General features: G+C 41.5%; 1 protein-coding gene across 1 annotated transcript in view; it reads right to left on the bottom strand.

Annotated features, from left to right (window-relative positions):
* Positions 1–458: 458 nt before the first annotated feature.
* Positions 459–26,322, bottom strand: part of LOC126095504 (dipeptidase 1-like) — a gene marked incomplete at its 5' end in the record, with an annotated part of 103,177 nt that continues 77,313 nt past the window's right edge. Inside the window, 4 exons of the mRNA XM_049910291.1 lie at positions 459–2,923; positions 9,703–9,841; positions 21,966–22,041; positions 25,801–25,885. Coding sequence (XP_049766248.1) covers positions 2,822–2,923; positions 9,703–9,841; positions 21,966–22,041; positions 25,801–25,885 — 402 coding nt within the window. The remainder of the gene's footprint in view (positions 2,924–9,702; positions 9,842–21,965; positions 22,042–25,800; positions 25,886–26,322) is intronic.

Below are 26,322 nucleotides of genomic sequence, written 5' to 3'. Positions count from 1 at the left end.
AATTAAATTTAACTAACAGCTTCAATGTTCAAGGACGATGACATTTGGCGAATTTCGGCTACTTTCGTGCGAACGTGTATGTTACTACAACGATTTTCAGCAGTATCTTATACGGTAGTCTTATCCATGTACACACAAGCATCACATGTGACAACCGACATACGATACCGAAACAGACACTTGTCAAGCTATAGTGAAAAGAATCTTTTCATGATACTTTCCACAGTTCATCGGATCTATAAGAACATGTGACAAGCAATTACAATTTTAGCTCCAATGCGTCCTGTGGCGATATTGTTACAAAGTAGGAAACAAATTTGTTTGTATATAGAATCAGTGGAAATAGAAACATTGTATGTTCACATACTGTGTTACAAAATAATTTATTACAGTCCTTCTTTACAATCAATATATACATTTTCTGATAAAGATAATTTTACATATATATCTGTGTCAACTTAAAGACCTTGAGAACAATGACGTTCTCAAAAGCTCAACTGTCTTTATTTTTAACTGAGCACGATAAATGTCTGTATTCACTTCTTCACTTTTGACACCGGCAAGTAAACTTGAATTTAATGAAGAAACAGCACTTTATTTTCGAATGCCGGCGGTTATACATCATTATTGTACAAGAAGAATGATTTAAATTTAGCCAGGAACATTTATAACGACGTTACAAATTTTAAAAAGGGTGTCCCAATAACTACGTAACTTTTGAGTTTCGTTCGGTTAACGCCTATAGGCTAGGTCCGATGAACTTTTTACGATAGCCACTTACTGCTTCACTTTAAAACCTCACGTTAGGGGCACGATGGTATGGAGAACTGGAGCTGCTTTAGATTAATTAAAATTGGGAGACAATAGCACGGTACGAGCAAAGTCTGTTCAACTTAATGATCCTGACTAAACGCGTTTGGAAATACAGGTTCGAACTGAAACCCAAAATCGTACGGTCATTCACTTGATATTCGGTTTGCTGAGTGTAAAACCGTCGTCGGAATAATTCCTGCTTATATCGGCACAGTTACGTAAATAATCTGTCACAACCAAACGTCCCCAAAAGACGACAGTAACTTATTCTGAAAGAGGATCTGAAACTGCTCCGGTTTAAGACTCAAGTAACTCATTTACTAAAGCCTGTCATACACTTAAACTGACGACAATATCTTATTTGTTTACTGGACATATACGGAGAGAATGAGAACTGTGCGACGATACACGTTACTTTTAAACTATTTTGCAAAGAGCTTTATTGACAGGTTCGAAATATTAATGAACTTCGTATGCCTCTGAAATTCGATTGCGCCCGATTTGTGTGATTGGAATGAGAGATAAAGAAAGTATATAATGAACAACGTTTACAAAATAATATCGCAGTATATAAATAGAGATTTGTGTACCCTCTATTAATGTTAATGGAAAATTTAGCAAATGCTGGGATGATTAAAATCAGAAACAACAGGATCTCGAACTACTCGTATCATCGACAAGTGATGGCAAACACTGTATTTAAGAAGAGATACATCTAAATCATCATTTCCATGTGAGTTTTTGTAACCAAATTAAGAAGTTGGGCTATTTTTGGGACACCATTGACGACGCAGACAAGGAACAAGTCTCAACAGTCTCTCTAATCATCCCTTAGAAGTTTCAATAATTACAATCCAAATTACAACTGCACATTAAGTCGGACGAACGTACGTATGCTATGAATCACTACCAGATTTCCTTGAATGCTGTCTTCGAAACCAATCTCAACCACATAATATAAAACGTCAGAGACGCGACAGCGGCAGTGATGTGGCTCAAACAACTCTCTACGTTTGAGAATGGCAGAGCTAGAACGCATTGTATTGTCAGAAACATGGTTTGCTTCATCTCAAGTGTAGTTCATAAGATTTCACCCTCTTTTGCAGTAAATGGTCCCATAGAACAAAAGACTGTTCTTTGTAAAAGTCTCGTTACGTTCACGTATTATGTGACGTAACGAAGTTCGCCGCTGCTAATAAATTTGCGTAAAACAAACCGTATGTATTTCTATGATGCCGGCAGAGTGACGATCCATTCATAAAAATATGAAATGAAAGATTTATTTTTAAATGTGAAAATCAGAGGTAGCCAAATCAACTTGTAATCTTAATGAAAACCCGGAACAGTGCCGTAATTTATTACGTAATCGCTTTACCTCACGTTGAAGCGAGAAACAAAACTAAAGAAAAGAAAATCCAGAAATATTACCCCATTGTTTATCAATGGTTAGTACCACAGATCATAGCCAATGAGTCCTTAACTTCTCCAGGAAATGTTTTCTTCCATTTCTTCGTTTTCTTCCATTTTGCGGATATATATTTTTTGTAACAGCTTAAGCCGTACTAGAATTTTGTTAGATGTGAATATCTCCTAGAATGATTCAATTCGTGATTCAAAAAACAAAATACGTTATTTGTACAACTGGCATGATGATCATGTTGAGATATTGTTTTGTAGCGACTGTTCAGTTGCCCAGTTTAACCGATTCACGACAAAATGAAAAACTTTTCGTTCATATCGGTGATTCATCGTGTATATCGTCGTGATGGTTGAATGAGCGTTCTGATAACGCTTCAGTGGCGCAAACTCTATTGAAGTTAACCTGTATGTAATTCCGTATAACAACGAAACTGTTCAACAATATGATCGATAACACGTTTCAGTTGCACACGCAACGTCAGACTGACGGCCAGTGGCGCCCCTGCAACATGCTGTCCCGCGCAGCACCGCTCCGCTATACGCCGGGCTCCGTGACGTAGGCGGACGCCTTGGCCTCGCACCCGCTGTGTCAGGTCGCCGGCATGCGGCAGTAGGTCCGGCCCACTATGTCCTCCTCAGGAATCCGGTCGTCGATTGGCTGCTCGCCCGCTGCTGCCAGCTCGTCCCGCACCTGAAACAGCGGACAGGTGGCACAATTTCTTAGCAACTACAACGTGCAGTATCTGTAATGTGATGAACAGAAAACAACCTTCTTTAACTACTAATTGTTCATCAGGTTTGCTTTGGAAAAGCTATATGCACCAGAGAGGCGGTCCTGATGGTTAGGAAACGTTTCGAGGAAAGTGGACCCATTACGAGAATAAGTTTACGAATTGCCAATGACATCCGCAAACAAGGCAAGCCATTCACTGGCGGTAATTACGTAAAGAGGTGCATTTTAACTACAGCTGGAGAACTGCTCTCTGAAAAATCCAAACAATGGTAATCAGTTGCTCCTTCAGCAAATGCAGTGGTTCATTGAATTGAAGATATTGCTGCTTCATAATTTTCTACGTACTTAATAGTCCCTGGCGAACGTACAGACGTCTCTGATGCTACTCATTACCGGTTGCTTTTAGAGGTTTGGACAAAGTCTTCGAAGTTATTAAGCAACGAAAACATCTGTTTCCTTACACATTAAAACGACAGATAAGGATACCTTTCAATGGTTAACTTGTGTTGTAGGGGTGGTGGGGGGTGGGAAGGGGGGATGGAAAAGAAATAATTTTACTTTTAGGTAATGTACTGGTTTTTCATCAGTTGACGATCTGTGAAAGAATGTAGCCCATACTGCCTGTTTCATTTTCAGCAAATCCTCAGTATTATTTATAATGGCCATCCCATAATACTGCTGTAGTTCATCAATCATTTTGTCTGTCAGCCTGCCTCTTATGGTTTTACCATCTCAAACTTTGTTTCAACTTCCTCAACCTGGTGCCCATCCTCTTCCGGACATGAAAACACATTTCAATTTTGTGATAACCTTCTCACTGGCTGAGCGGCTAGTACACTGTTATATGCTTTTGAGTCTCCATCACCTAAGAACTTAGTGTAACATACTCGACTAAAAATTTCAGTAGCTGCAGAGGCCTCCATACCACCACTTGTTCCTTCATAATTTCTATCACAGATATGCCCTTGTTCATTCCCTGATTTACACTTATAACAATGTTTGCTTAAAATCTGGAAATCTATTACCTTTTCAGTATCCACACTAGTCAGCGCAGCAACAGAATTCTTAGAACTGTAGCCACGCTTCTGCAAAATGCCATCAAAAGCTACTGGTATGTCATTCATATCATCATTTATTTCCACAGCTTCGTTTTCAGCACCCTTCATTGATTCACATGCAACAGATTCCATAGAACATCCAATAAATCCTGCTTACTTGTCGATTTTACAAGGTGCCCATGGCATATTCAATACGGCACACATCGTTTTTGCTGCAGTGTGTCCTTTGCCAATAGCTCTCAATCCATCCAACCACCTAACATTTACTTCAAAATAATTATCCTTACACTTATCAGAATATCAAAATGAGTGAGTATATTTACAACTGGCAACTTAATGATAAGTTTCCTGTCTAGTCCATTCGAAACTTCACTGTCTTCATGTAAACTAACTGGCCCTCCACATATTTTACAAGACATACATTCCCCTAACACCATTGTTTGGATGTGTAAATCTATCAGAATATAACCTAAACTACCGATTACATCACATTCGTATCGAGAAAACTGTGTATCACAACGTTTTATTTTAATTTTCGACGCACTAACGTGTGTTTCTCTCCACATTGATGAGTTTGCCTGTATTTCTTTGTCTGTAACTTCACACGCCACATGTTGAACGCAATGTTTCCTTTTATTCGAAAATCTATTACTATGAAACCCACATTTCTTGAAAACACTTCGCTTCGGCGTCATACTTTACTTTTTGAGAGATGTACCCATCTATTCGTTACATTTCCTCCGAAAAACGTAAGCACTTCGACATTCGACGCGTGTTTATACTATGAAACGATACGATACTGTTTTTGACAGTGCTACCAAAAAAAACACGTAATTTAACCTTCATAACACAGCAATCCCCAGCCGTCCACCTAAAAAAAATTACCGATTTTATATATATATATATATAATCATTTTACTGGAAAATTGCAAATTATGTAATGAGATAAAAATGCGAAAACGTGAAAAAAAATTCTGTTCTAACTCCCCTTAACAACAAAATTCGCCGCACGCTGAGAAAGCAGAGGCTGTTGCACTCTACGTTCAAAACGGGATGCGAAAATAATGAAAGAGAAGATTTGTAGAGATTGGTGCGTCTGTGAAAAGATTTATGCGCGAAGCATACAACAACTGCCACCGTCACACATTAGTACAACATGTGACATAGATCCCGGTAAAATTCTTGTCGTATGTAATATCTCCAATCGTGTCTAAGGCTTCCATTGAGTACCTTGTTGCCCTGTCTGATGCTGCAATTGAAGATAGCAAAATGAAAGCCAAAATTTTAAATTTCACGTTCATGAAATTGTTCACACAGGAGAACCGTATAAACATACCATCATTTGACCATCGGACAGCCTCCCGTGGGTACGAGATAGAAATAAGCATGTCTGGCGTAAAGAAACAACTGAAATATATGAAAACAAATAAATCACCAGGTCTGAATAGAGTTCCAGTTCGAGAAACCTCTTGTGGCAGAGGACTGCAAATATGTAGACATGAAGAAGTGCAGAATGTTAATAACCCTCGTTTTATTTCAAAAGCCTTAAAGATTTACATAGAAAAATTCGGAGACTTTGCTTTACAGCATGCCCTCCCATACTTTTTTCAACCTGTTCGTAACGTGTATTAATTTCCCTATAATGTATGACATTAGTTGTGAGGATTCCATACATCTCGCCCGACTTCACATTGTCAGTCGTTTCTTATACGCTGCCAAATCGTTTGAAAGTGTTTGGACTCTTTTTTTTTAAATCTTGCTGTGCACCATGATTTCTTCGTAGTGGTGACGAAAGTATTTCTTAAGGAAAAGAATAACTTCATTAGAGATAAGATTCATTGGTTTGTTGTCTTTCCCCATAACGAAGTAGTTCACGACCCGTGTTGTAGTGAAGACACGACATTCATTATCGTATTTTCTCTTTCTAGTTTCAGAGGACATATTACACACATATTTGAAAGAAATAAAACGTGAGTTAACAATACACAAACACAGTCAGGAATCCACATTGAACTGCTTGTATAGCTCTCCTGGTGGAATCTCTGTTACTTATGAACTTATTCAGGCACTGTTTGTATCAGCCTTTCAAGAGTTCAGAGAGCAGGGATAATTGCGAGCTAAATTAGAAATATTTCGCTCAAGCGTGGGTCGGATTAAATCCCTCCGCGGGGCCGGCCTCGATGGCCGAGTGGTTCTAGGCGCTTCAATCCGGAACCGCGCGACTGCTACGGTCGCAGGTTCGACTCCTGCCTCGGGCATGGATGTGTGTGATGTCCTTAGGTTAGTTAGGTTTAAGTAATTCTAAGTTCGAGGGGACTGATGACCTCAGATGTTAATTCCCATAGTGCTCAGAGTGATTTGAACCATTTGAACCCTCCGCGGGCCAGACGCGGCCCACGAGCCGTATTTGTGACACCTTCCCACTAGAGATATTCTATTATAGCATCCATCAAAACAAAAGTAAATTAGGGAAAATAGCAAGGTAGCTCTCTAAACATTTATAAATTGGTTCATAGGTAAATTAATTAAATATCGAAGCACATAGAACAGTTTATTTGTTAGTAAAATAAACATAATAAACGACGAGAAACCCGAAAACTGGGAATAAGAGAACACCCTGTTACGAGAAAATAAAAACGCACTAATCCTGTATAAACTTTGACATAAATTAAACTTTAATGGACACGTGGAAAGTATTTACCATAGAGGCATTAAAATCGCGAACAAAAGATATACTCAATGGACTAAAGAAGCTATCAACTACAATGCAATCTGAGTCCCTGTTAGGGTGTATCGGTGGACCATATGAGCTCATAGAATCATTAAATTAAAGGCTCACATGCTGTTCGGTAAGGACAGGGGCGTATAGACGAACACCGAATGAGGCGGAACTGGTATCTTAGTCTTTTTCCCAGCCGAAAGAAAGAGAGTTACTCAATAGACTGAAAATATGGGGATGGGATCAGGTAAGGGAGATACTGGGCACAACTGAGACATCAAAAAAGGAAACGAAAGCGTGTATTAATAAGAATCGCAATTAATCTGGTACAGGGAAGAAAGAGGAAGGGGAACCTACCAGTTCCTTCCTAGCATACGGCAAAGATTAGGAATGTCGTGCTTCTTTCCGACCATGGGCGCAACTCACTACCTATCGGGGCATGGTCCTTATTCTAGCTACTTACTGAATGTGAGCCAATGCACGACAGAGTTTCTGAATGAGCGTATACCTACGCGTAAGATGGCAGATGCGTCACATTAATGCCGACTTGTTCAAATTATTTGACATTTTATGTTAAAATAATATGAGATAGTCATATACACTAATTCATGTACAACATTTCGTCTGTTTTTGAGTCTACATGACCGAATAAAGGAAAATACTACGTAAATAATAACTAATTTTTTTCTGAAGAAAATATAAAGTTTAGGTCGCTTAAGGCAATACTTTCTGCTAGCTGAACATTGCTGGCATCGAAATACGGGCATGTGCGTTTTATATCATCCGGTCAAAATGTTAATGGTGAATTGTTTTCCGTTTCTGGTACCGTAGTAGGAGAAAAAATAAATAGATTGTATGTCATCACTCTTCCGACGGGTTTGATGTGGCCCACCACGAACTCCACTATGTGCCAAACTCTTCCTCTCAGAATAGCACTTGCATCATGCATTCTCAAATATCTGCCGCATGTACAAAAATCTCTGTATTCTTCTACAGTTGTTTTCCCTCTACAGCTCCCTGTAGTACCATGGAGGCTACTCCCTGATGTTTAAAGATACAGCCTATCATTATTGTCAGTATTTTCCACATACTCTTTTTTCACCAGTTATGTGGAGAACCTCCTCATTTTTTCCGTTTTCAACATTCTTCTGTAACACCTCCTCATTCCTTCTGTTTTTAATGTTCTTCTGTAGCAAATGCTTCGATTCTCTTCCGTTCCTTTTTCTTACTATCCTTGTTCCACCACCATACAATTCTACGCTCAAAACGTACATTCTCAGAAATTCCTTCATCAATTTACCACCTTTGTGTAGCACGTGTAAACTTCTCTTGCCCAGGAATATCCTCTTTTCCTATGCTAGTTTTCCTTTCATGTTCTCCGTCATGGGTTATTTTGCTGCGTAGGTAGCAGAATCCCTCAACTCCGTCTTGCTCACCATTGCTGATGTTAGGTTTCTCGCTATCCTCATTTCTGTGCTTCTCATTACTTCATCATTTTTTCCATTTACTCGCAATTCATACTAAGTACTCATTTGGCTCTTCATTCCATCTAACAGAAACTTTAATTCTTCTTCACTTTCACTGAGGATAGATATGTCGTCAGCGAATTATCATTGATATCTTTTCACCCTGACTTTTAGTCTCCATCTTGAACCCTTTTTTATAGCCGTCATTGTGTCCGCCGCTCGTGGTCTCGCGGTAGCGTTCTCGCTTCCCGAGCACGGGGTCCCGGGTTCGATTCCCGGCGGGGTCAGGGATTTTCACCTGCCTCGAGATGACTGGGTGTTTGTGTTGTCCTCATCATTTCATCATCATCCAGGAAAGTGGCGAAATTGGACTGAGCAAAGGTTGGGAAATTGTACGGGCGCTGATAACCACGCAGTTGAGCGCCCCACAAACCAAACATCATCATCATCATCATATAGCCGTCATTGCTTCTTAGATGTAGAGATGTAAGAGCTATCTTAATACTTTTTAAACTGAGCACATCGTTCTTGTCCATCGGTCTTATTGTTTCCTCTTGGTTGTTGCACATGATGCATTACTAATTACTTGTCTTTCCCCATAGCTTCCTCTGACTTTCCTCAGAGTTTCAAACACCTCGGCCCAGTTTACACTGCCGAACGATTTTACTAGGTCCACAAATCCTCTGAGCATATCTTTATTTATCTTTAGTGTTCCTTCCATTATCAAGAGCATAGCCAGGAATGCCTTGCTGGTGAATTTACCTTTGCTAAATCCAAAGTGATCGTCATTTAACATTTCCTCAGTTTCCCTTTGCGTTATTCTGTGTATTTATATATAGAAAAGCTGGGTGTTTAGGCCAAATTTGTCACATATTCCTACACGATTTTCAATGTATCCCCACAAAATGACAGTCGAGGTACTGCCGCGCGATCTGTACGAAATGAAGCAAAGGCCCTGTCTAGCTTGAAGTACAGTTTTTGTTTTTCTGCAAGGGTAACACGCTCCCCTCTGTAATTTAACGTGTAGAAATCGCTGATACACAGCATTGTTCCTCTGGTATAGAGAGTGTGTCACCGATGATTCCTGCCCATGAATTGACACTGAAGCGATCCTGATGCCCTACCTTTATGACAACTCAAGGGTTAGTATGTAGCTACACTTGCACTTTATGGTACTACTACATTTGTTGTGGTTGCCTATACCATCTAATACGAGGATTCCACATTACTCATCATAACATATTGATTTCCGCACTTACAGCTGTGGGACGTTTCCTTCTAGTTTCCACCAATACTGCCTCCTGTAGCAATATGCGACACTTTTTGTGAACACTGGGTACACGACACAAATACTTTAGCAGTCTGATTGTAGGTGTCACTCTGGCACACAGAGTTTGGCAGTGGGGAGGGAATGTCGGCTGGCTTCATCAATCCGACCAGAGAACTGATGACAAAAAATAAAGTCCTTGTGTCAGCCGGCTACTCGCTACTCACGCGCTCCACTTCTCGGAAGACCCTGATGAGGTTCCTGCCGGCCAGCTTCTGGAGGTCGGCCTCGGTCCAGCCGCCCCGCGCCATCAGCTCCGCCAGCAGGTGCGGGTACCGCGACACGTCCTCCAGGCCCTGTGGCGTGCTGAAAAATTGGTGAAGGACTATGAGCTGAAGTGCTGCATTCACGTATCTTAAACGTCGCCAACAAGACTCCAAACAACAAAGATTCATTCGAAATGAACTCACATACAGCTAAAATCTCGGCATCAGTTCTGTTAGGTATAAATATACTGCCTATTTATTCGTGGCTTGTGGAGATTTGTCACGGACCGGGACTCGAAAGCGGATTTTCCTCTTATCGCGAGTGGTAGCGTTAACCATTTTGGCTATCCGCTCTCGTCTCCCGACCTGAACAAGACTTCAGTGTCACATCTTTTTATATCCCTGTGCCGCAGAACTGTGCTCTCACATCTTAATGCTCGCATCTTTAGTCTCTATACGACGACCGGTGAGAAGGAGGCAGCGAAGAATCGAAGCCCATGACGGAAGACGATAGTATCGTGGCTCTGGTTTCCTCATAAAATCGTACTCACTCGTGCTTGAATATAATGTAAAATTGCGAGCATTAAGTGATGAATATAGGGGACTATGACAGTGGGATGTAAAGAAATAGAGGCCAATCCTCGAGGTGTGAACAGGTAGCTGAAATGATTTAGGCGACTGCTCGCGATAAGTGGGAAATCCTGGTTAGAATCCCGGTCCAGCAAACATTTTCATGTGACCAGAATGAGATTTTCACTCTGCAGCGCAGTGTGCGCTGACATGAAACTTCCTGGCAGATTAAAACTGTGTGCCCGACCGAGACTCGAACTCGGGACCTTTGCCTTTCGCGGGCAAGTACTCTACCATCTTCATGTGACACTAACAGGTGGTGTATCCATACCTAACACAGCTGGTACCAACATATTCACAATCAACGAATTTATTTGGATCTAATTTCGGACGGGTGTCGATCGTCATTAATGTCTGTTCTTTCGGTAATCCAAGTAAATAAAGATACACATGGTATAACAGTTGAATATGAGAAATTTTCCTTTTTTATTGAGTGTATCACAATTAATAGCGAAGGGTGTCAAGTGTGAAAATGCCTACCACAGCAGTAAAAACGTTCCAGTGAACATTGGCCCGAAAAGAAGGCTTTGGCGAGGTACCTACAAGAGTGGTCTTACAAGCCACCACGGATTTTTGTAAGAAATAGTGACCTGACGTGTACACATGTATTACAGCTGGTACTCAAACATTAGCAATGTAAACTTTTCGATTAAGTCGCCATATAAATGGTCTTAAATTTGGACATCAAGCTACCGTGGCTTAACTAAGGTTTCGGGGATCCCCTACAATTAAATTTTGGGGGTGTTACCTACTAACAAACTTACGAAGAACAAATACGAAAACATTATTCATTCAAACAGCACACGTCTCGTTAAAAGTGAAATTAACTTACTATTCATGTACTTATTAATTTGTCCATCAAGCCATGTATTTTCGCCATCTGCGATTGTCCAGCACGTTAAACAACACACTGCATGTACAGTATGGAAATAGCATTTCAAGTGAGTTTACTCACCTGTAATAATATGATTATAATAAAAATAGCAGCTAAAAGGTCATTTGGCCTTAGCGTAAGTAGGAAATAGCACGATCTCCTATTTACAATTTTTCGTTTAGTCTCTTCACCCAGATTACCTGCATAATCCTCCATTAGTGCTAAAAGCTGTATTTTGTCTCGATATTGAAGCGATCTGTTGGTGGTGGTCTGCTTTCAAATCATGCATCACCAGAATTTACACCCGATTCATTTTCACAGTTCCGTGTCCTCTGTGATCTTCAAACCCTAATAAACTCCCCCGTTTACTTCCAGTTCCATCTTTTAAACTGTCAGACTTTTCTCCAGTTTCACTTTTATTACTAATTTTCCATTCCTCATCATAGCAAGGAAATAAAGATTCAGAAACTCCCTTCCAGCTAGGGGGAAAGTACGTTGTAGTCCTAGACATTTGCAGTTTAGCTTTTTCAGCAGTGCTTCCAAGTGCCATCAATGTTGTAACGAAAATCCTCCTTGACTACAGTCATTTCGGCTGCGGGTGATGTCCGTGCAGTCGATGGGTTCTCTCTTGCACCTCTATCTTTCTTTCCTCACTGTCAACTATTTCATTTCCAAGATTAGGTGGCAAAATCTCTTGCAGAACAGCTCAGTGTCATTGTAGAAGTTTCTATAGTTTGAGGTTGACCATCGACTGTGATCCGGTCAGTTGCCGTAGAAGAGTTTTGCTGGTGGAAATTTTTGATTTGCAATTCAGGTAGTACTACTAGATACTGGCCTGGCTCGAGACTGCTGTCTTCATATGGGAATAATTTCCACAGTATTACCACTGTCCGTAACACTCTTCAAAAATTCAAATTCTGAGAGGACTGGTAGGAAGAAATACCTTACTGTAAATACACTGGTGAACATCCAAAATGCAACACCCTGAAGCAAGCATCGAAATCAGGTGAAATTCGCAGCATGTACTTTTGGTGATGAGAGGTGCACATGACTAGCATTTCAGCGCAGGCGCACGTCACGGGCACCAGTAGTGCCACCTGCAAGCGGTATATGAAGGTGGAACAGGCGGACGTGTGGACGCACTAGAATTATTCTTTCGTGTTTCTGTTTTGTGTCAGCAGCTTCAGTATGCTTCTCAGAAGACAGCGAGCGTCTACAGACCAGAACAATAAACTTTTTTATTATGTCTCCATGTATGTGTGATTAAATATTGCCCAAAGCCTTCGTTAACAAGAAATTACATGTTACAATTTGTGTGCCTTTTGTTGTACTCAAACGCATTTATTATTAGAATATTTCACTCTTGTGTCCCACAAGAAATTTTGTTTTCCTTTTCATTTGCATAAATAAAAATGTTGACTGTGTTTATCAATTTTCAATAAGATTCATGATAATTTTCTCTGAAATTTAACTATTTACTAGTGAATTTTCGTCCTATGTAACATATCATCGTCAATGGTAAACAATGTGTTATATTTATCAAGTCAATACAAAACTAAATGACTCTTCTTCAAATTTCTGTGCAGTTTTTCACATATAAAGTGAAATAATTTGTAAATTACAGATGTAAAAATTTCCATTATTAAACAAACAAACTTCATGTTTTTTCTTTCCACTCACATTAATAAATAATACTTCTTTTATTGAAGCTAGAGCAATAAAGTACGTTATGCTTTCACTATAGCTGTCAGGAATTACCTTACGTGGAAATGTTTTCTTCTTATTTTATTTAGAAATTGTCATGATCACGCTGAGTACCACATCTGGTAGTAAAATTAATCATTAATGAAAACCACTTCAGCTTTATTATTCAGATTTATTGTGTTACCACCGATTTCGTGCCGACCGCGAAAGTATGGCCAGCAGACGCGACTTGCTGCAGTGTACACGGCAGTGAACTATACGCAGCATGCCGTGTCTTCTCGCTGTACTTTTGCCAAACGGTCGGCAGAATGTTTACGATAAGTGCTTTTGGGATTCGGTGTTTAACATAACACAAGCACACCATTTACGTTATTACCATAGCACAACTCCGCAATTTTAAGACGTTCAGCGAACGATACCGATCGTAACACAATAAATGTCTAATACTAAGAGCTGACATAGTTTCCATTAATAATTAACTTTAATATTTAGCCCTGGAATATGATTAAGAAATTTATTTCTATTTCAGGTCAATGTCTACGTAGTACTTACATTGAAAGAAAGATCAACCCATTTCTACGATCCCTACACTCACTAACAACAAAAGTTCGAAAAGTAATGGAAAACATTTATTTTGTCGGTCAATTTCGATTGCAAAATCGGGGAATTTGATGTGGGACGTCGTGGAATATTGCCGCTGTAGCGCCTGTAGTTTCATGAAGTTCCGATGGGTGGCGGAGCTTTGTATAGCCTTCAAAATGGAGTCTGTAATGGAGATGCGTTCCAACCAGACAGCTGTCATCGAGTTTCTTTTTGCGGAAATCCAGGGCATTGCAGATATTCATAGGGACTTGCAGAAGGCCCACAGAGACTTGGCAGTAAACAAAAGCACGGTCAGGTGTCTGTCAGCACCGCAAAAAGGTCGCACAAGCCTGTCCAACCGCCCGCCTGCTCGCCGGCCGCACACAGCTGCCACTCCCGCAGTGTTGTAACGTGCCGACACTTTTACTCGAGGCGATAGATGGATCAAAATCAGACACCTAGATGCTCATCAGGACGTCTCTGTTGTCACTGCTGACTCTTTTTCCCACCAGGTGGGATATGAAAAGTGTGCGTCCGCTGCGTTCGTCGTCGCCTACGCACCTTCCGACTTCCTTCTGTTTGGCCTAATGAAGGATGCACTCCCAGGGAAGTAGCATGTGGATGATGGGGAGGTTACGTTTCAGGAATACATGGCTCCGACGCGACCAATAGTACACTACTGGCCATTATAATTGCTACACCATGAAGAAATGCAGATGATAAACGGGTATTCCTTGGACAGATATATTATACCAGAACTGACAAGTGATTACATTTTCACGCAGGTTGGGTGCATACATCCTGAGAATTCAGTACCCAGAACAATCACCTCTGGCCGTAATAAAGGCCTTGATACGCCTGGGCATTGAGTCAGACAGAGCTTGGATGGCGTGCACAGGAACAGCTGCCTATGCAGCTTCAACACGATACCACAGTTCATCAAGAATAGTGACTGGCGTATTGTGACGAGCCAGTTGCTCGGCCACCATTGACCAGACGTTTACAATTGGTGAGAGATCTGCAGAATGTGCTAGCCAGGGCAGCTGTCGAAAATTTTCTATGCCCAGAAAGGCCCGTACAGGACCTGCATGCAACATGCGGTCGTGCATTATCCTGCTGATACGTAGGGTTTCGCAGGGATCGAATGAAGGGTAGAGCCACGGGTCGTAACACATCTGAAATGTAACGTCCACTGTTCAAAGTGCCGACAATGCGAACAAGAGGTGCCCGAGACGTGTAACCAATGGCACCCCATACCATCACGCCGCGTGATACGCCAGTATGGCGATTACGAATACACGCTTCCAATGTGAGTTCACCGCGATATCGCCAAACACGGATGTATCCATCATGTTGCTGTAAACAGAACCTGGAGTGATCCAAAAAAATGACGTTTTGCCATTCGTGCACCCAGGTTCGTCGTTGAGTACACCATCGCAGGCGCTCCTGTCTGTGATGCAGCGTGAAGGGTAACCGCAGCCATGGTTTCCGAGCTGATAGGCCATTCTGCTGCAAACGTCGTCGAACTATTCGTGCAGATGGTTGTTGTCTTGCAAACGTCCCCATCTGTTGACTCAGGGATCGAGACGTGGCTGCACTATCCGTAACAGCCGTGCGGATAAGATGCCTGTCATCTCGACTGCTAGTGATACGAGGCCGATGGGATCCAGCACGGCGTTCCGTATTACCCTCCTGAACCCACAGATTCCATATCCTGCCAACAGTCATTGGATCTCGACCAACGCGAGCAGCACTGTCGCGATACGATGAACCGCAACCGCGATAGGTTACAATCCGACCGCCGGCCGCAGTGGCCGTGTGGTTCTAGCCGCTACAGTCTGGAGCCGAGCGACCGCTAAGGTCGCAGGTGCGAATCCTGCCTAGGGCATGGATGTGTGCGATGTCCTTTGGTTAGTTAGGTTTAATTAGTTCTAAGTTCTAGGCGACTAATGACCTCAGAAGTTAAGTCACATAGTGCTCAGAGCCATTTGAACCATTTTTATTTTACAATCCGACCTTTATGAAAGTCGGAAACGTGATGGTATGCATTTCTCCTCCTTATACGAGGCATCACAACAACGTTTCACCAGGCAACGCCGGTCAACTGCTGTTTGAGTATGATAAATCGGTTGGAAACTTTCCTCATGTTACCGCGTTGTAGTTGTCGCCACCGGCGCCAACCTTCTTTGAATGCTCTGAAAACCTAATCATTTGCATATCACAGCATCTTTTTCCTGTCGTTCAAATTTCGCGTCTGTAGCACATCTTCGTGGTGTATCAATTTTAATGGCCAGTAGTGTAGTGTCAAGTGAGTCTTCCAGTAATGTAGTGTAAGGCCGTGCATTCAAGGAGATTACTTCGAGAAATAGGGTTTCATTGCTAAAAGAGTGGGAAATAATATGGTGTATTGCAATCCTCTATAACACAAACTTGCTGTCAGAAAAAATGTGTTGCATTACTTATTGAACGCTCCTCGTATCATTTTAAATGTGTTACATAGATCCTAAGGAAAAACTAGTAGTGTCATAGTAACGGGTGTCTGGGATGGGTGGGGAAAGAGGGGACGCCCAAATGATTCGACGCTTGTGTGTGGAAAACATTATCCAACTGCCCCTGGGTAGGACGGTAGCCGTCGGTCTTGTGGGGTGGAACCGGGGTTTTGAAAGTGTTGAGAGTTTGGAGTCGATATTCGGTGATGAGTAGAGATGGTTTTCCGATTTTTGTGAGGTTGGGAGTGACTTCTGCTAAGTCGATAGATGTTCCATATTAGAACATGGAGAGATATGGTAGTTGGACGTACTGTTCGATAACAACGAGGCGGACGTAGTGAGGTCTAAAGGAGACAATAAATCCGATTTGTTCCAGTATTAGTGTGTGTTGTCTATCTTTTAACCTTAGACTGATATCCAGTTCTTCATGAATCAGATGTTATAAACCTGTTGCAGACGATGTAGCAACTGTTCGCCGGCGCTAATTTTCCCGTCCAGTGGTCGGATATGAAAATCTTTTGACACTAATTGTTTTGCGACAGGGCATTAATTCAGCCTAATTGTATATGTACAGAGATGGATGTAAATAATTCTGGTCCACCAAGAAACATCAGGGAGCAGTGTGTCGCTTGATATGTCCCACCCAGAAAACGGCGCTAGGAGTGTGTGGCCGCGAGTGAGACTTCTTCAGGCGCCGCGGAAACTCGGAGACGACCGATAGAAGGAATGTTTCAAATAATGTACTCGTCTAAACAGTGAAATACGAATTATTTCAAATATCCTCTGTACAATTCACGGTCCACGTTCTTCAACCATATTTCTGAGATGACGCCAGGAGGAAGAATCTAGAAGACTGAGATGAGGATCTTGGAGGGCAAGTTGTGAATCCTCGACATAGTGTTTCTGGAAGATATTAGAATGTTAGGTGCCAGCTTAACACTAGCAGATAGACGTGTCTGTGTCCCATCACGCCTCTATGTCGTTCTATGGCCATCGGACATGGGTCAAACTTCAGCCCAATCCGGTTAAGACTTCATCTTATACATTTGCAGCATCGAGGATAATAATTTCGTACTGAAGTCAATGGTGGCTTGATATTATTTCGCAAGTGGCTAGACTGTGGATCTTCCTTTACCGTAACAATTTTGCTTCTACAATCGTATACCTTCATTCGTGACAGTTTTCACTAATACAAACGATGCCTTATTTATAAAAAAAAATGATTTGAAATTTCTGTTTCTCTACAGAACCGAAAACTCTCTTTTCTTGTTAAAAGACCCTTTTATGCGGATGACGTTCTAGATATATAGATAAATGTAAAAATGTGAAAAGAATCGACGGTTTCAAGTATTGGGATGCAAGTATTACAGAAATCACAGAACGAACTAGTTACTCGTCCTCCACGCCCTATGACTCACCTATGAGGTGTTTGCTCAACGTTATTAAATTTCTGTAGAAGTGGACCTAAGCATGTTAGTATCCTTAGACTTTTTCCTGCTTGTTCGTGCTCTTGACCGTTAATTCCGATAACTATCTGCTTGAAACATAAGGGGAGGTAAAATGGCCGTACATCCACAATCAGTAACCTAGTCAGACAAAATCGCTGTGAGCATTGAGGCTATCATCCCGCCGACGCCCTAAGTTGAAGATACACGTTCAGTAAAATACCACGTCCTGCTGCCTGAGGAAGTCAGTGACTGCCTGCTGGGCATCCTCGTCCGACAGGAATCGCCGAACATTCAGGGCGTTTTTTAAGAGACCGTTCACGCCATAATCACACGAGGAGAAATCAGGGCTATAAGGGGGGGGGGGGGATGCTCGAAAGTCTCGCCGTTAAATTGGCACAACTACTGCGTTATGACATCTGCAAATGGGGACGTGCGTCTCGCGTCGAATCGCGACCAGCACGGAACTTGGCGCACCACTGCACAGACATGCTACCCAACGCATACTATTCAGTCTCCGGTGAATGTCTATCTGTGTTTGTCCTTGGGCCGCCTAGAAAAGAATAACAGCACGTTTGTACTGTTTGGACGCATTCGGTAAAAGTGTCGTCGTAGTTCACGTTCGTGCATTCACCGCTTGCACGTCGGAAAGACACGAATGTCATCAATCCCTTGCCTACATATACATCGCATCAGAGTCGCGCTAAATTCCACACACACATTGCAGCAGTGACTTTAAAGGGGAAATTTTGAGTGCCCCACGCACTTATTTTATTTATTGTGAAGACGTAATCTTTTGTACCTTGTTGTTGTGGTCTTCAGCCCTAAGGCTGGTTTGATACAGCTCTCCAAGCTACTCTATCGTGTGAGAGCCTCTTCGCCTCCGAATGACTACTACAACCAATATTCTTCTGAGTCTGCTCACTGTTTTCATGTCTTGGCCCCCCTCTACGATCTTTACGCACCATACTTCCCTCTAATACATCGGCCATCATCAGTTATTTTGCTACCTAAATAGAAAAATTCACCTACCACTTCTAGTGTCTCGTTTCCAAATCGACAACATTCCATTACTCTTGTTTGGCTTCTATTGATGTTCATGTTTTATCCTCCTTTCAAGTCACTGTCCATTCCGTTCAACTGCTCTTCCAAGCCCTTTGCTGTTTCTGACCGAACTACTTTGTCATCGGAGTAGCTTGAAGTTTTTGTTTCTTTTCTCGGAACTTTAATAATTCCTGTCCCATATTTTTCTTTGGTTTCTTTTACCGTCTGTTAAATGCCCGGATTGAATAACATCGGGGATAGGATACAATCTTGTTTCACTCCCTTCTCAACCACTGCTCCCCTTTCATGCCCTTTCACTCTTATATCTGCCGTTTGGTTTCTGTACAAATTGTAAATCGTGTTTCATTCCCTGTGTTTTACCCTGCTACCTTCAGAATCTCAAAAAGAGAGTATTCCCGTCAACATTGTCAAAAGTGTTCTCTTGATCCACAAATGCTATAAACGTATTTTTGTCTTTCATTAACCTATCCTCTAAGATAAGTCATAGCGTCATTATCGCGTAGCGTGTTCCTAAATTTCTCCGGAATCCAAACTGATCTATCCATTGTTGTGCAAAGAGTTCCTATTTGTATTTTGCAACCATGACTCACTAAACTGGTAGTGCGGTAATAGTAACACCTGTCAGTACCTCTTCTCTTTGGAATTGAAATTATTACATTGTTCTTGAAGACTGAGGCTATTGCACATACATTTTTCACACAAGATGGGAAAGTATTATCATAGGTGGCTCTCCCAAGGCTATTAGTAGTTATGACAGAATATCGTCTACTCCCGGGATCTTGTTTCTACTTATATCTTACAGAGCTCTGCGAAATTCTTCTCACAATATCTCCCATTTCATCTTTATCTATGCCCACTTCCCTTTCTATAATATTGCCTTCATCACCCTTGTTCTGATCCTCTGTATACTCCTTCCGCCTTTCAGCTTTCCCTTCTTTGCCTAGGACAGGTTTTCCATTCGAGCACTTGATATTCTTACAGCTCCTTCTTTCTCCAAAGACGTCTTTAATCTTCTTATAGGCAGTATCTGTTTTTCACCTACTGAAATATGTTCCGGAATTCTTACATTTGTCCTCTGGCCGCTCCTGCTTAGTCAGTCTCATTTTTTAAACGTTTGTATTCCCTTTCGCCTAATTCGTTTGCTGCATTTTTATATTTTTTCCATTCATCAGTTAAATTCAATGTCACTTTTGCTATCCAAGGTTTCTGCTAGGCCTCGCCTTTTTACATATTTTATACTCTGCCGCCTCCACTATGCCGGCCAGAGTGGCCGAGTGGTTCTAGGCGCTACAGTCTGGAACCGCGCGACCGCTACACTCGCAGGTTCGAATCCTGCCTCGAGCATAGATGTGTGTGATGTCCTTAGGTTAGTTAGGTTTAAGTAGTTCTAAGTTCTAGGCGACTGATGACCTCAGAAGTTGAGTCGCATAGTGCTCAGAGCCAAGCCTCCACTATTTCATCTCGTAATGCTGCCCATTCGTCTTCTGCTGTGTTCATATCCCCTATTCCAGTCTTTCTCTGCCTCGTGATGACTGGGTGTTGTGTGATGTCCTTAGGTTAGTTAGGTTTAAGTAGTTATAAGTTCTATGGGACTGATGACCATAGCAGTTAAGTCGCATAGTGCTCAGAGCCATTTGAACCCTATTCCAGTCACCTGTTGCCTAATGCTGTTTCTGAAACACTCAACAACCTTTGGTTCCTTTAACTTATACAAGCCCCGTCTTCTTAATTTCCTACCTTTTTCCATTTTCATGAATTTTAATCTACAGCTCATAATCAATAAATTGTGGTCAGATTCCACATCTGCGCTTAGAAATGTCTTACAGTTTAATCTCGTTCCTAAATCTCTGTCTGACCATTACATAATCAATCTGAAACCTTCCGGAGTCTCCAGGTCTCTTCTACATATACAGTCTTGTTTAATAATTCTGAAACCAAGTGTTAACAATGGTTAAAATATGCTCTATGCAAAATTCGACCAGATGTCTTTCTCTTTCATTCTTTTCCGGAAGTCCATATTCACCTACAATTTTTCCTTGTCTTCCATTTCGAATTCCAGTCCCTCAACACAATTAAATTTTCGTCTCCTTTAACTATCTGAATAATTTTTTATCTCATCACACATTTCTTGAATCTCTTCATCATCTGCGGAGCTATTTGGCATATAAATCTGTACTACTGTGGTAGACCTGGACTTCGTGTCTATCTTTATTATGATGTCCTCCCCGATAGCTGAGTGGTCAGCATGACGGATTGCCGTCCTATTGGCCCAGGGTCGATTCTCGGCTGGGTCGGGGATTTTGTCTTCATCATCATTTGATCCCCATCCGCAGCACAGGTCCCCCAATGTGGCGTCGAATGTAATAAGACCTGCACCAAGGCGACTGGACCTGCCCCGTAAGGGGCCTCCCGGCCGACGCCAAACGCTCATTTCCATTTTTTCCATTACGATAATGCGTTCACTACACTGTTCAAAGTAGGTTACCTGCATTACTATTTTCTTATTCATTGTTAAACCCACCTCTGCACTACCCCTACTTGACTTTGTATTTGTAACCCTGTATTCTCCTGAGCAGAAGTCCTGCTTCTCCTGCCACCGAAATTTACTAATTCCCACTATATCTAACTTCAACCTACCCATTTTTTTTTAATTTTCTAGCCCTCCCGTCAGATTAAGGGCTCTAATATTTCACTCTCCGATCCGTAGAATGCCAGTTTTGTTTCTCCCGATGTCGACATCATCCTGTTTATTCCCCGTCCTGAGATCTGAATGGGGTACTACTTTACCTCCGGAATATTTAATCCGAAGACGACGTCTATATTATTTAACCATAAGAGAGCTGTATGCCCTCGGGAAAAATTGCAGCTGTAGTTTCCCCTTGCCCTCTGCCGTTCGCAGTACCAGCACAGGAAGGCCTTGTTGGTTCATGATACAAAATCAGATCAGTCAATCACACGGACTGCTGTTCCTGCAACTATTGGAAAGGCTGCTGTCCGTCTTCAGGAACCATATGTTTGTCTGGCTCCTCAACAGGTATCCCCAGGTGTGGCTCCATGTAAGGTACCGCTGTCCGGTAACGCTGAGGCAAGCAAGCCACCCTACCGCTGGCCAGGGGAGGAGGGGAGAGCGGGGTGAGGGGGAGAGGGGAACGATGTACCTTACAGATAATTAATTCCAAGCCTTATTTTCTACCCAAGGCACTTTACTACCCTCCGCAAGTTATTTGCCCTTGGCTGCCATCTATACTAGTCATAGAGTAATAACGTACAGAAGTGACGAGTGGCAGGAAATACGTACGCTCTTTTGTTTTGTGAGATATCTCACAATGTGTTTCATTTGTAATTGTACAGCAGCGCTTAGACATTGTACAAATGATGTATCTAGTTACGTGTAAGTGTGTAATGCGAAGGATTTTCCTACATTAGGGTACTCACATGTTAATTCCGTCGAAACCAGCTCCGAGGCCGACGTGGTCCACTCCAGCTACCTCTCGTATATGCACGATGTGAGCTGCACACAGAGACGGAAAGTGACATTCAAACTGGAGCTACTGCGAGTATTATAACATTTAAGACGATGATTCTTATTAGCTTTCTTTGCAAGGAGTAAAAGAAACAGCAATAAGGCAAAACAAAAGGTATTGAAATCATTGTGACAGGTACTTAAATCGGCCAAGATACAATGCAAGGGCTGCTACCACGACTTTAGGGAAATTTAGCCGAATTTTTGTCATGCTTCATAATGAGTCCTTCCATTGTAAGGAAATGTGTGAAGCAGGCCATATTGTGTATACAAAGAAAGTAAAAAATTCACATGATAGTGTCTGTTTGCTGTTTTGACCAATAGACTAATATGTAAATTCTAACCTGCAAATGATGTGTTACATTTCTTTTACTTCATTGCATTACATATTTACATTCGGTTTTATACGTAACAGGAGGACATCGATGTAATAACTAAAACTATTCTCCTATTTGTCACCTTAAAATGTGTTGAACAAAATTACAAAGCAGATAAAAGTGAAAATTTACGTTTTGTGACTTATTCGCAGTGTTCCACAAGAAACTGATATCATTCACACTTCCTATACACAATCTGAAAATCAGTTTTTAGACCTGTTCTGGCAGTCGCGAGTGTTACCGCGACCGCGACCGCGTCTGGGACATGGAAGTATGCCGGCTTCGGATCAAATCAATCCGGAGGATTAAAGACGTGGTTCGGTATGCCAGCCACCCTGGACCTGGTGTTAAGGTGGCTTTCCGCATCTCAATAGGTGTATACCAGGCTGGTTCCCATGTTCCGCCTCAGAGACACGCTACGCAAACACTTGGAACGCTCCCTCACCCTTTCATACTGAATTTACTCTGTACGCAGTCGAGCTGGGTTCTCTGTTTTGTTTTTTTTTTTTTTTTTTCTCCTGGAGGGATGGGGGATTCGGGAAGTAGCAGACTGATGACCTTCGCTGTTTGGTTTCCTTGAACACTTAGAATCAGCATGAATTTATAAGAAACACGAATACTTCTAGAATGATATTCATCGTACAAGCTCCATTAACGAAGAAAAGTATAAAGATACGTACAAAAATTACAGAATAAAAGCTTAGACATAATTCGTAAATTTCCATCTCTCTTTTGTCGTTTCTCTACGTGGTCTGCTCTGTTATTCGTTTCGGCACCGTTGGTAGCATTTGGAGGCCAGATGTTTTTCATTGCCTCACCACTTCTCTCTGGAAGGAATTTGTGTGTCTCACCTGTCAGCGTCTAGTGTCAACTCGTATTCACGTAATATAACATTTTATAAATGTTTGCATATTGTGTATCTGACGTGGAACGTGGGTAGCAGCCTGGTATTTAGCTATTTAGATACAGAATACCGCTTAAAGACTTCATCCAGGTTGGCCGGCTCACCAGAACCCACGTCGTTGATCCGCGAGGTGGAGTCCACCCCTGTCCCGGAAGCGGAAGTTTCAGCGCTCAGATATTGGAGCAAGTTTATAGTTAAGACACAGTGGCGTAATATTCAATAACATATATCTGTTTCTTTCTCGCTCAAGAGCACCATCTGACACCAAACAGGAACAGTTAAGGGGCTCCGGAACGCCCTATACTTGCAATATTAAAATAACGCTTATAAATTACATCTTTCCTCACAAACTATTTGAGGTAGGAAGTTGAACTTTTTACAGATTATTTTTTGGAATATGGGCTACAACTTACCACAGGGATTTTACAAAATTTTAGTTCAGTTATTAAAGATGATTTTTTTTCAATTGTAATGAAAATTCACAACATTTTTGCAATTTTTTATTTATATATTCAAAAATATACAGTTTTTTGGAAAAAGGCTGTGTTAAATTATGCAGAAGGTACTGTGCAACATTTACTGAAAGTTTGAAACAAATATGTTTGGAAGATCCTTAGAAAATATGTAATTAGTATGAGAAAATAAAAGTTTTGGGAATCGAGCGACAAAGATTGGATTTACTTTTTAGTGCATTCCAGGTCCATAGGATGGATTATCTTCATCCTCTGCAAACTCCTCCTCCAGCTTCCTCTTGTTCCTCCTCCTGTTTACTCTTGCTTGTATTTCTATACTCTTTACAGCCCTGTCTGCAGCCCGAAGGCGTTCCTTGTCTAAAGCAAGCATCGCTCGTACCATGTTAGAACCTATCTTCATTCCCATATTTCTAAATACCTTGCACCTTACAATGTTGCCATCATTGAAAGTCGCAACTTTTACTCATTATTATAATTCAACAAAACAGAGACTCAAGAAACAGAATTAATTACGAATATTTTCGAGATAACGACAGAGTAAATAAACATGAAACAATCGACAATCACACCAGCGATATATATTGAACCATCACAGGTTAGCCACAACACATACTTTATCTCACATCACTAAAATGTACCTGATGAACACGGACGTTAATAATAACACAATTTGACTGCAGTTTAACAGCGCCACAGTGGGTCACGCCCATGTAGAACACATTTCAAAAAAAATTTAAAAGTAGTTGCAGTTTTCGGAATTGAATAAATTATATATCTATTAAAAGGTAATAGTCTGCAGATTCAGAAAACGCAAAAAAGTAAAAATTGAACTTTTCATGATTTTGAGCCTTTCCGGAGCCCCTTAATGGCATATCACACAAACGTCATATTCGCTGTTCGCTGTGTTTGCTGGAAAAGTAACAAAATTGAACGATTTACAACGGAACTACTTCCAAACTATAACATTAGACTATAATTTTTATGGTAGTGTGACTTATTTATCTGAACTGAAGACCAAGGTCAAAAAAATGCGTTATCTTGCGTCGACTGTCATGATCTTCCCGCTATTGCAGGTGTGATACAGACATTCATTACGTACAGGAGCTGCATGGACCAAAGCAGTTAAGCTGTATAAGAGTTATTTCATGTAAATATTCGACTTCAATCATAATTTTTACATTAACTGTAAGCCCATGGCACTCGAGAAATGGACAATAAAGTACAGTGGAGTACAACAGACACACTGTCGTTGCACCGAGCAATGGGCAGTAAAGTGCAATGAAGTAAATGAACGTATTGTTGTTTCCATATTTTAGCACCTGAACTTATAACATGTTTTAGAATCAGTCTCGTTTTCATTTTTGCTTCCACATGCAAATGTGACAACGGCCTTGTCGCAGTGGTAGCAACAGTTCCCATAAAATTACCGAAGTTAAGTGCTGTGGGGCTTGGCTATCACTTGCATGGCTGACCGTCAGGGTCTGCCGAGCGCTGTAGGCAAGCGGGGTGCACTCAGCCCTTGTGAGGCCAACTGAGGAGCCACTTGATTGAGAAATACCGCCTACGGTGACGAAAACTGACAACAGCCGACAGAGCGGTGTGCTGACCACATGTCCCTCCACATTCGCATCCAGAACACTTAGAATGACACAGCGGTCAGTCGGCACCGTTGGGCCTTCCGAGGCCTGTTCGGATGGAGTTTAATTTCTTTCAGCACATAAACAATAACTGCAAGAGGCCACCCTTCTGCCTTATTGCCTGCCCAACCTACTGTGTCTCTGGCACCGCTCGATGGCTCTCACTACTGCGCAAAGTTAAGGAACTTGGTGGCTCTTCACATCAGCGTTTCATTACCGCTGATATCACCCTTTACTAAGTGCAGTACGTAAAGATCGTCCACAACTTGCATCACTAGTCACACTAGAAAGTGTTTCGACATGAACATAAGTTTCTTATGTTTGTCGAAAATGAAGTGTCTCTGGGAGAAGCTTACCTGCTACGTCATGCAGCGATGCCGTCTCGCTGCAGCTCACGAAGTGAGGGTAGAAGGCCACCATCACGATACCACCGTTCGCTTTCTGTACAAACATAAGATTAGCACTTTTGTTAGTAAATAATATTCACGGCAAAGTTACAGGAGTCTGAATAAATAAATTTCCTTAGGTTAGCATCTAAAGGGAAGTAAACTGGTCAAGAAACGTTAAATAAAAACCGCCAATTTCTTGCATGGATACGAAACACCCAGATCTAATGTGTTTCTGTACACCAGGAACATTCACATATCTGGGCGTTTGCCTTAGATTCTTTTTGAGTATGAGTTAAGACGACATGACAGTTTATCAGTTTAACTTAATACATGATCAATTATGTTACCAAAACTTACAAACTTGGCTCATTTCCACAATAGTTGCATTATTAATTAAATACCGTGGATCATTTGCAGAATATATCGTAAATTGGTCTGTTTGCGGTTGTCAGTATAATTCTTTCATATATACGTATGTAATGCGTATTT

The sequence above is a fragment of the Schistocerca cancellata genome, chromosome 8 (assembly GCF_023864275.1).
Source record: "Schistocerca cancellata isolate TAMUIC-IGC-003103 chromosome 8, iqSchCanc2.1, whole genome shotgun sequence".
NCBI classification, from domain to species: Eukaryota; Metazoa; Arthropoda; class Insecta; order Orthoptera; family Acrididae; genus Schistocerca; species Schistocerca cancellata.
This window is presented reverse-complemented; position numbering and strand designations above follow the sequence as displayed.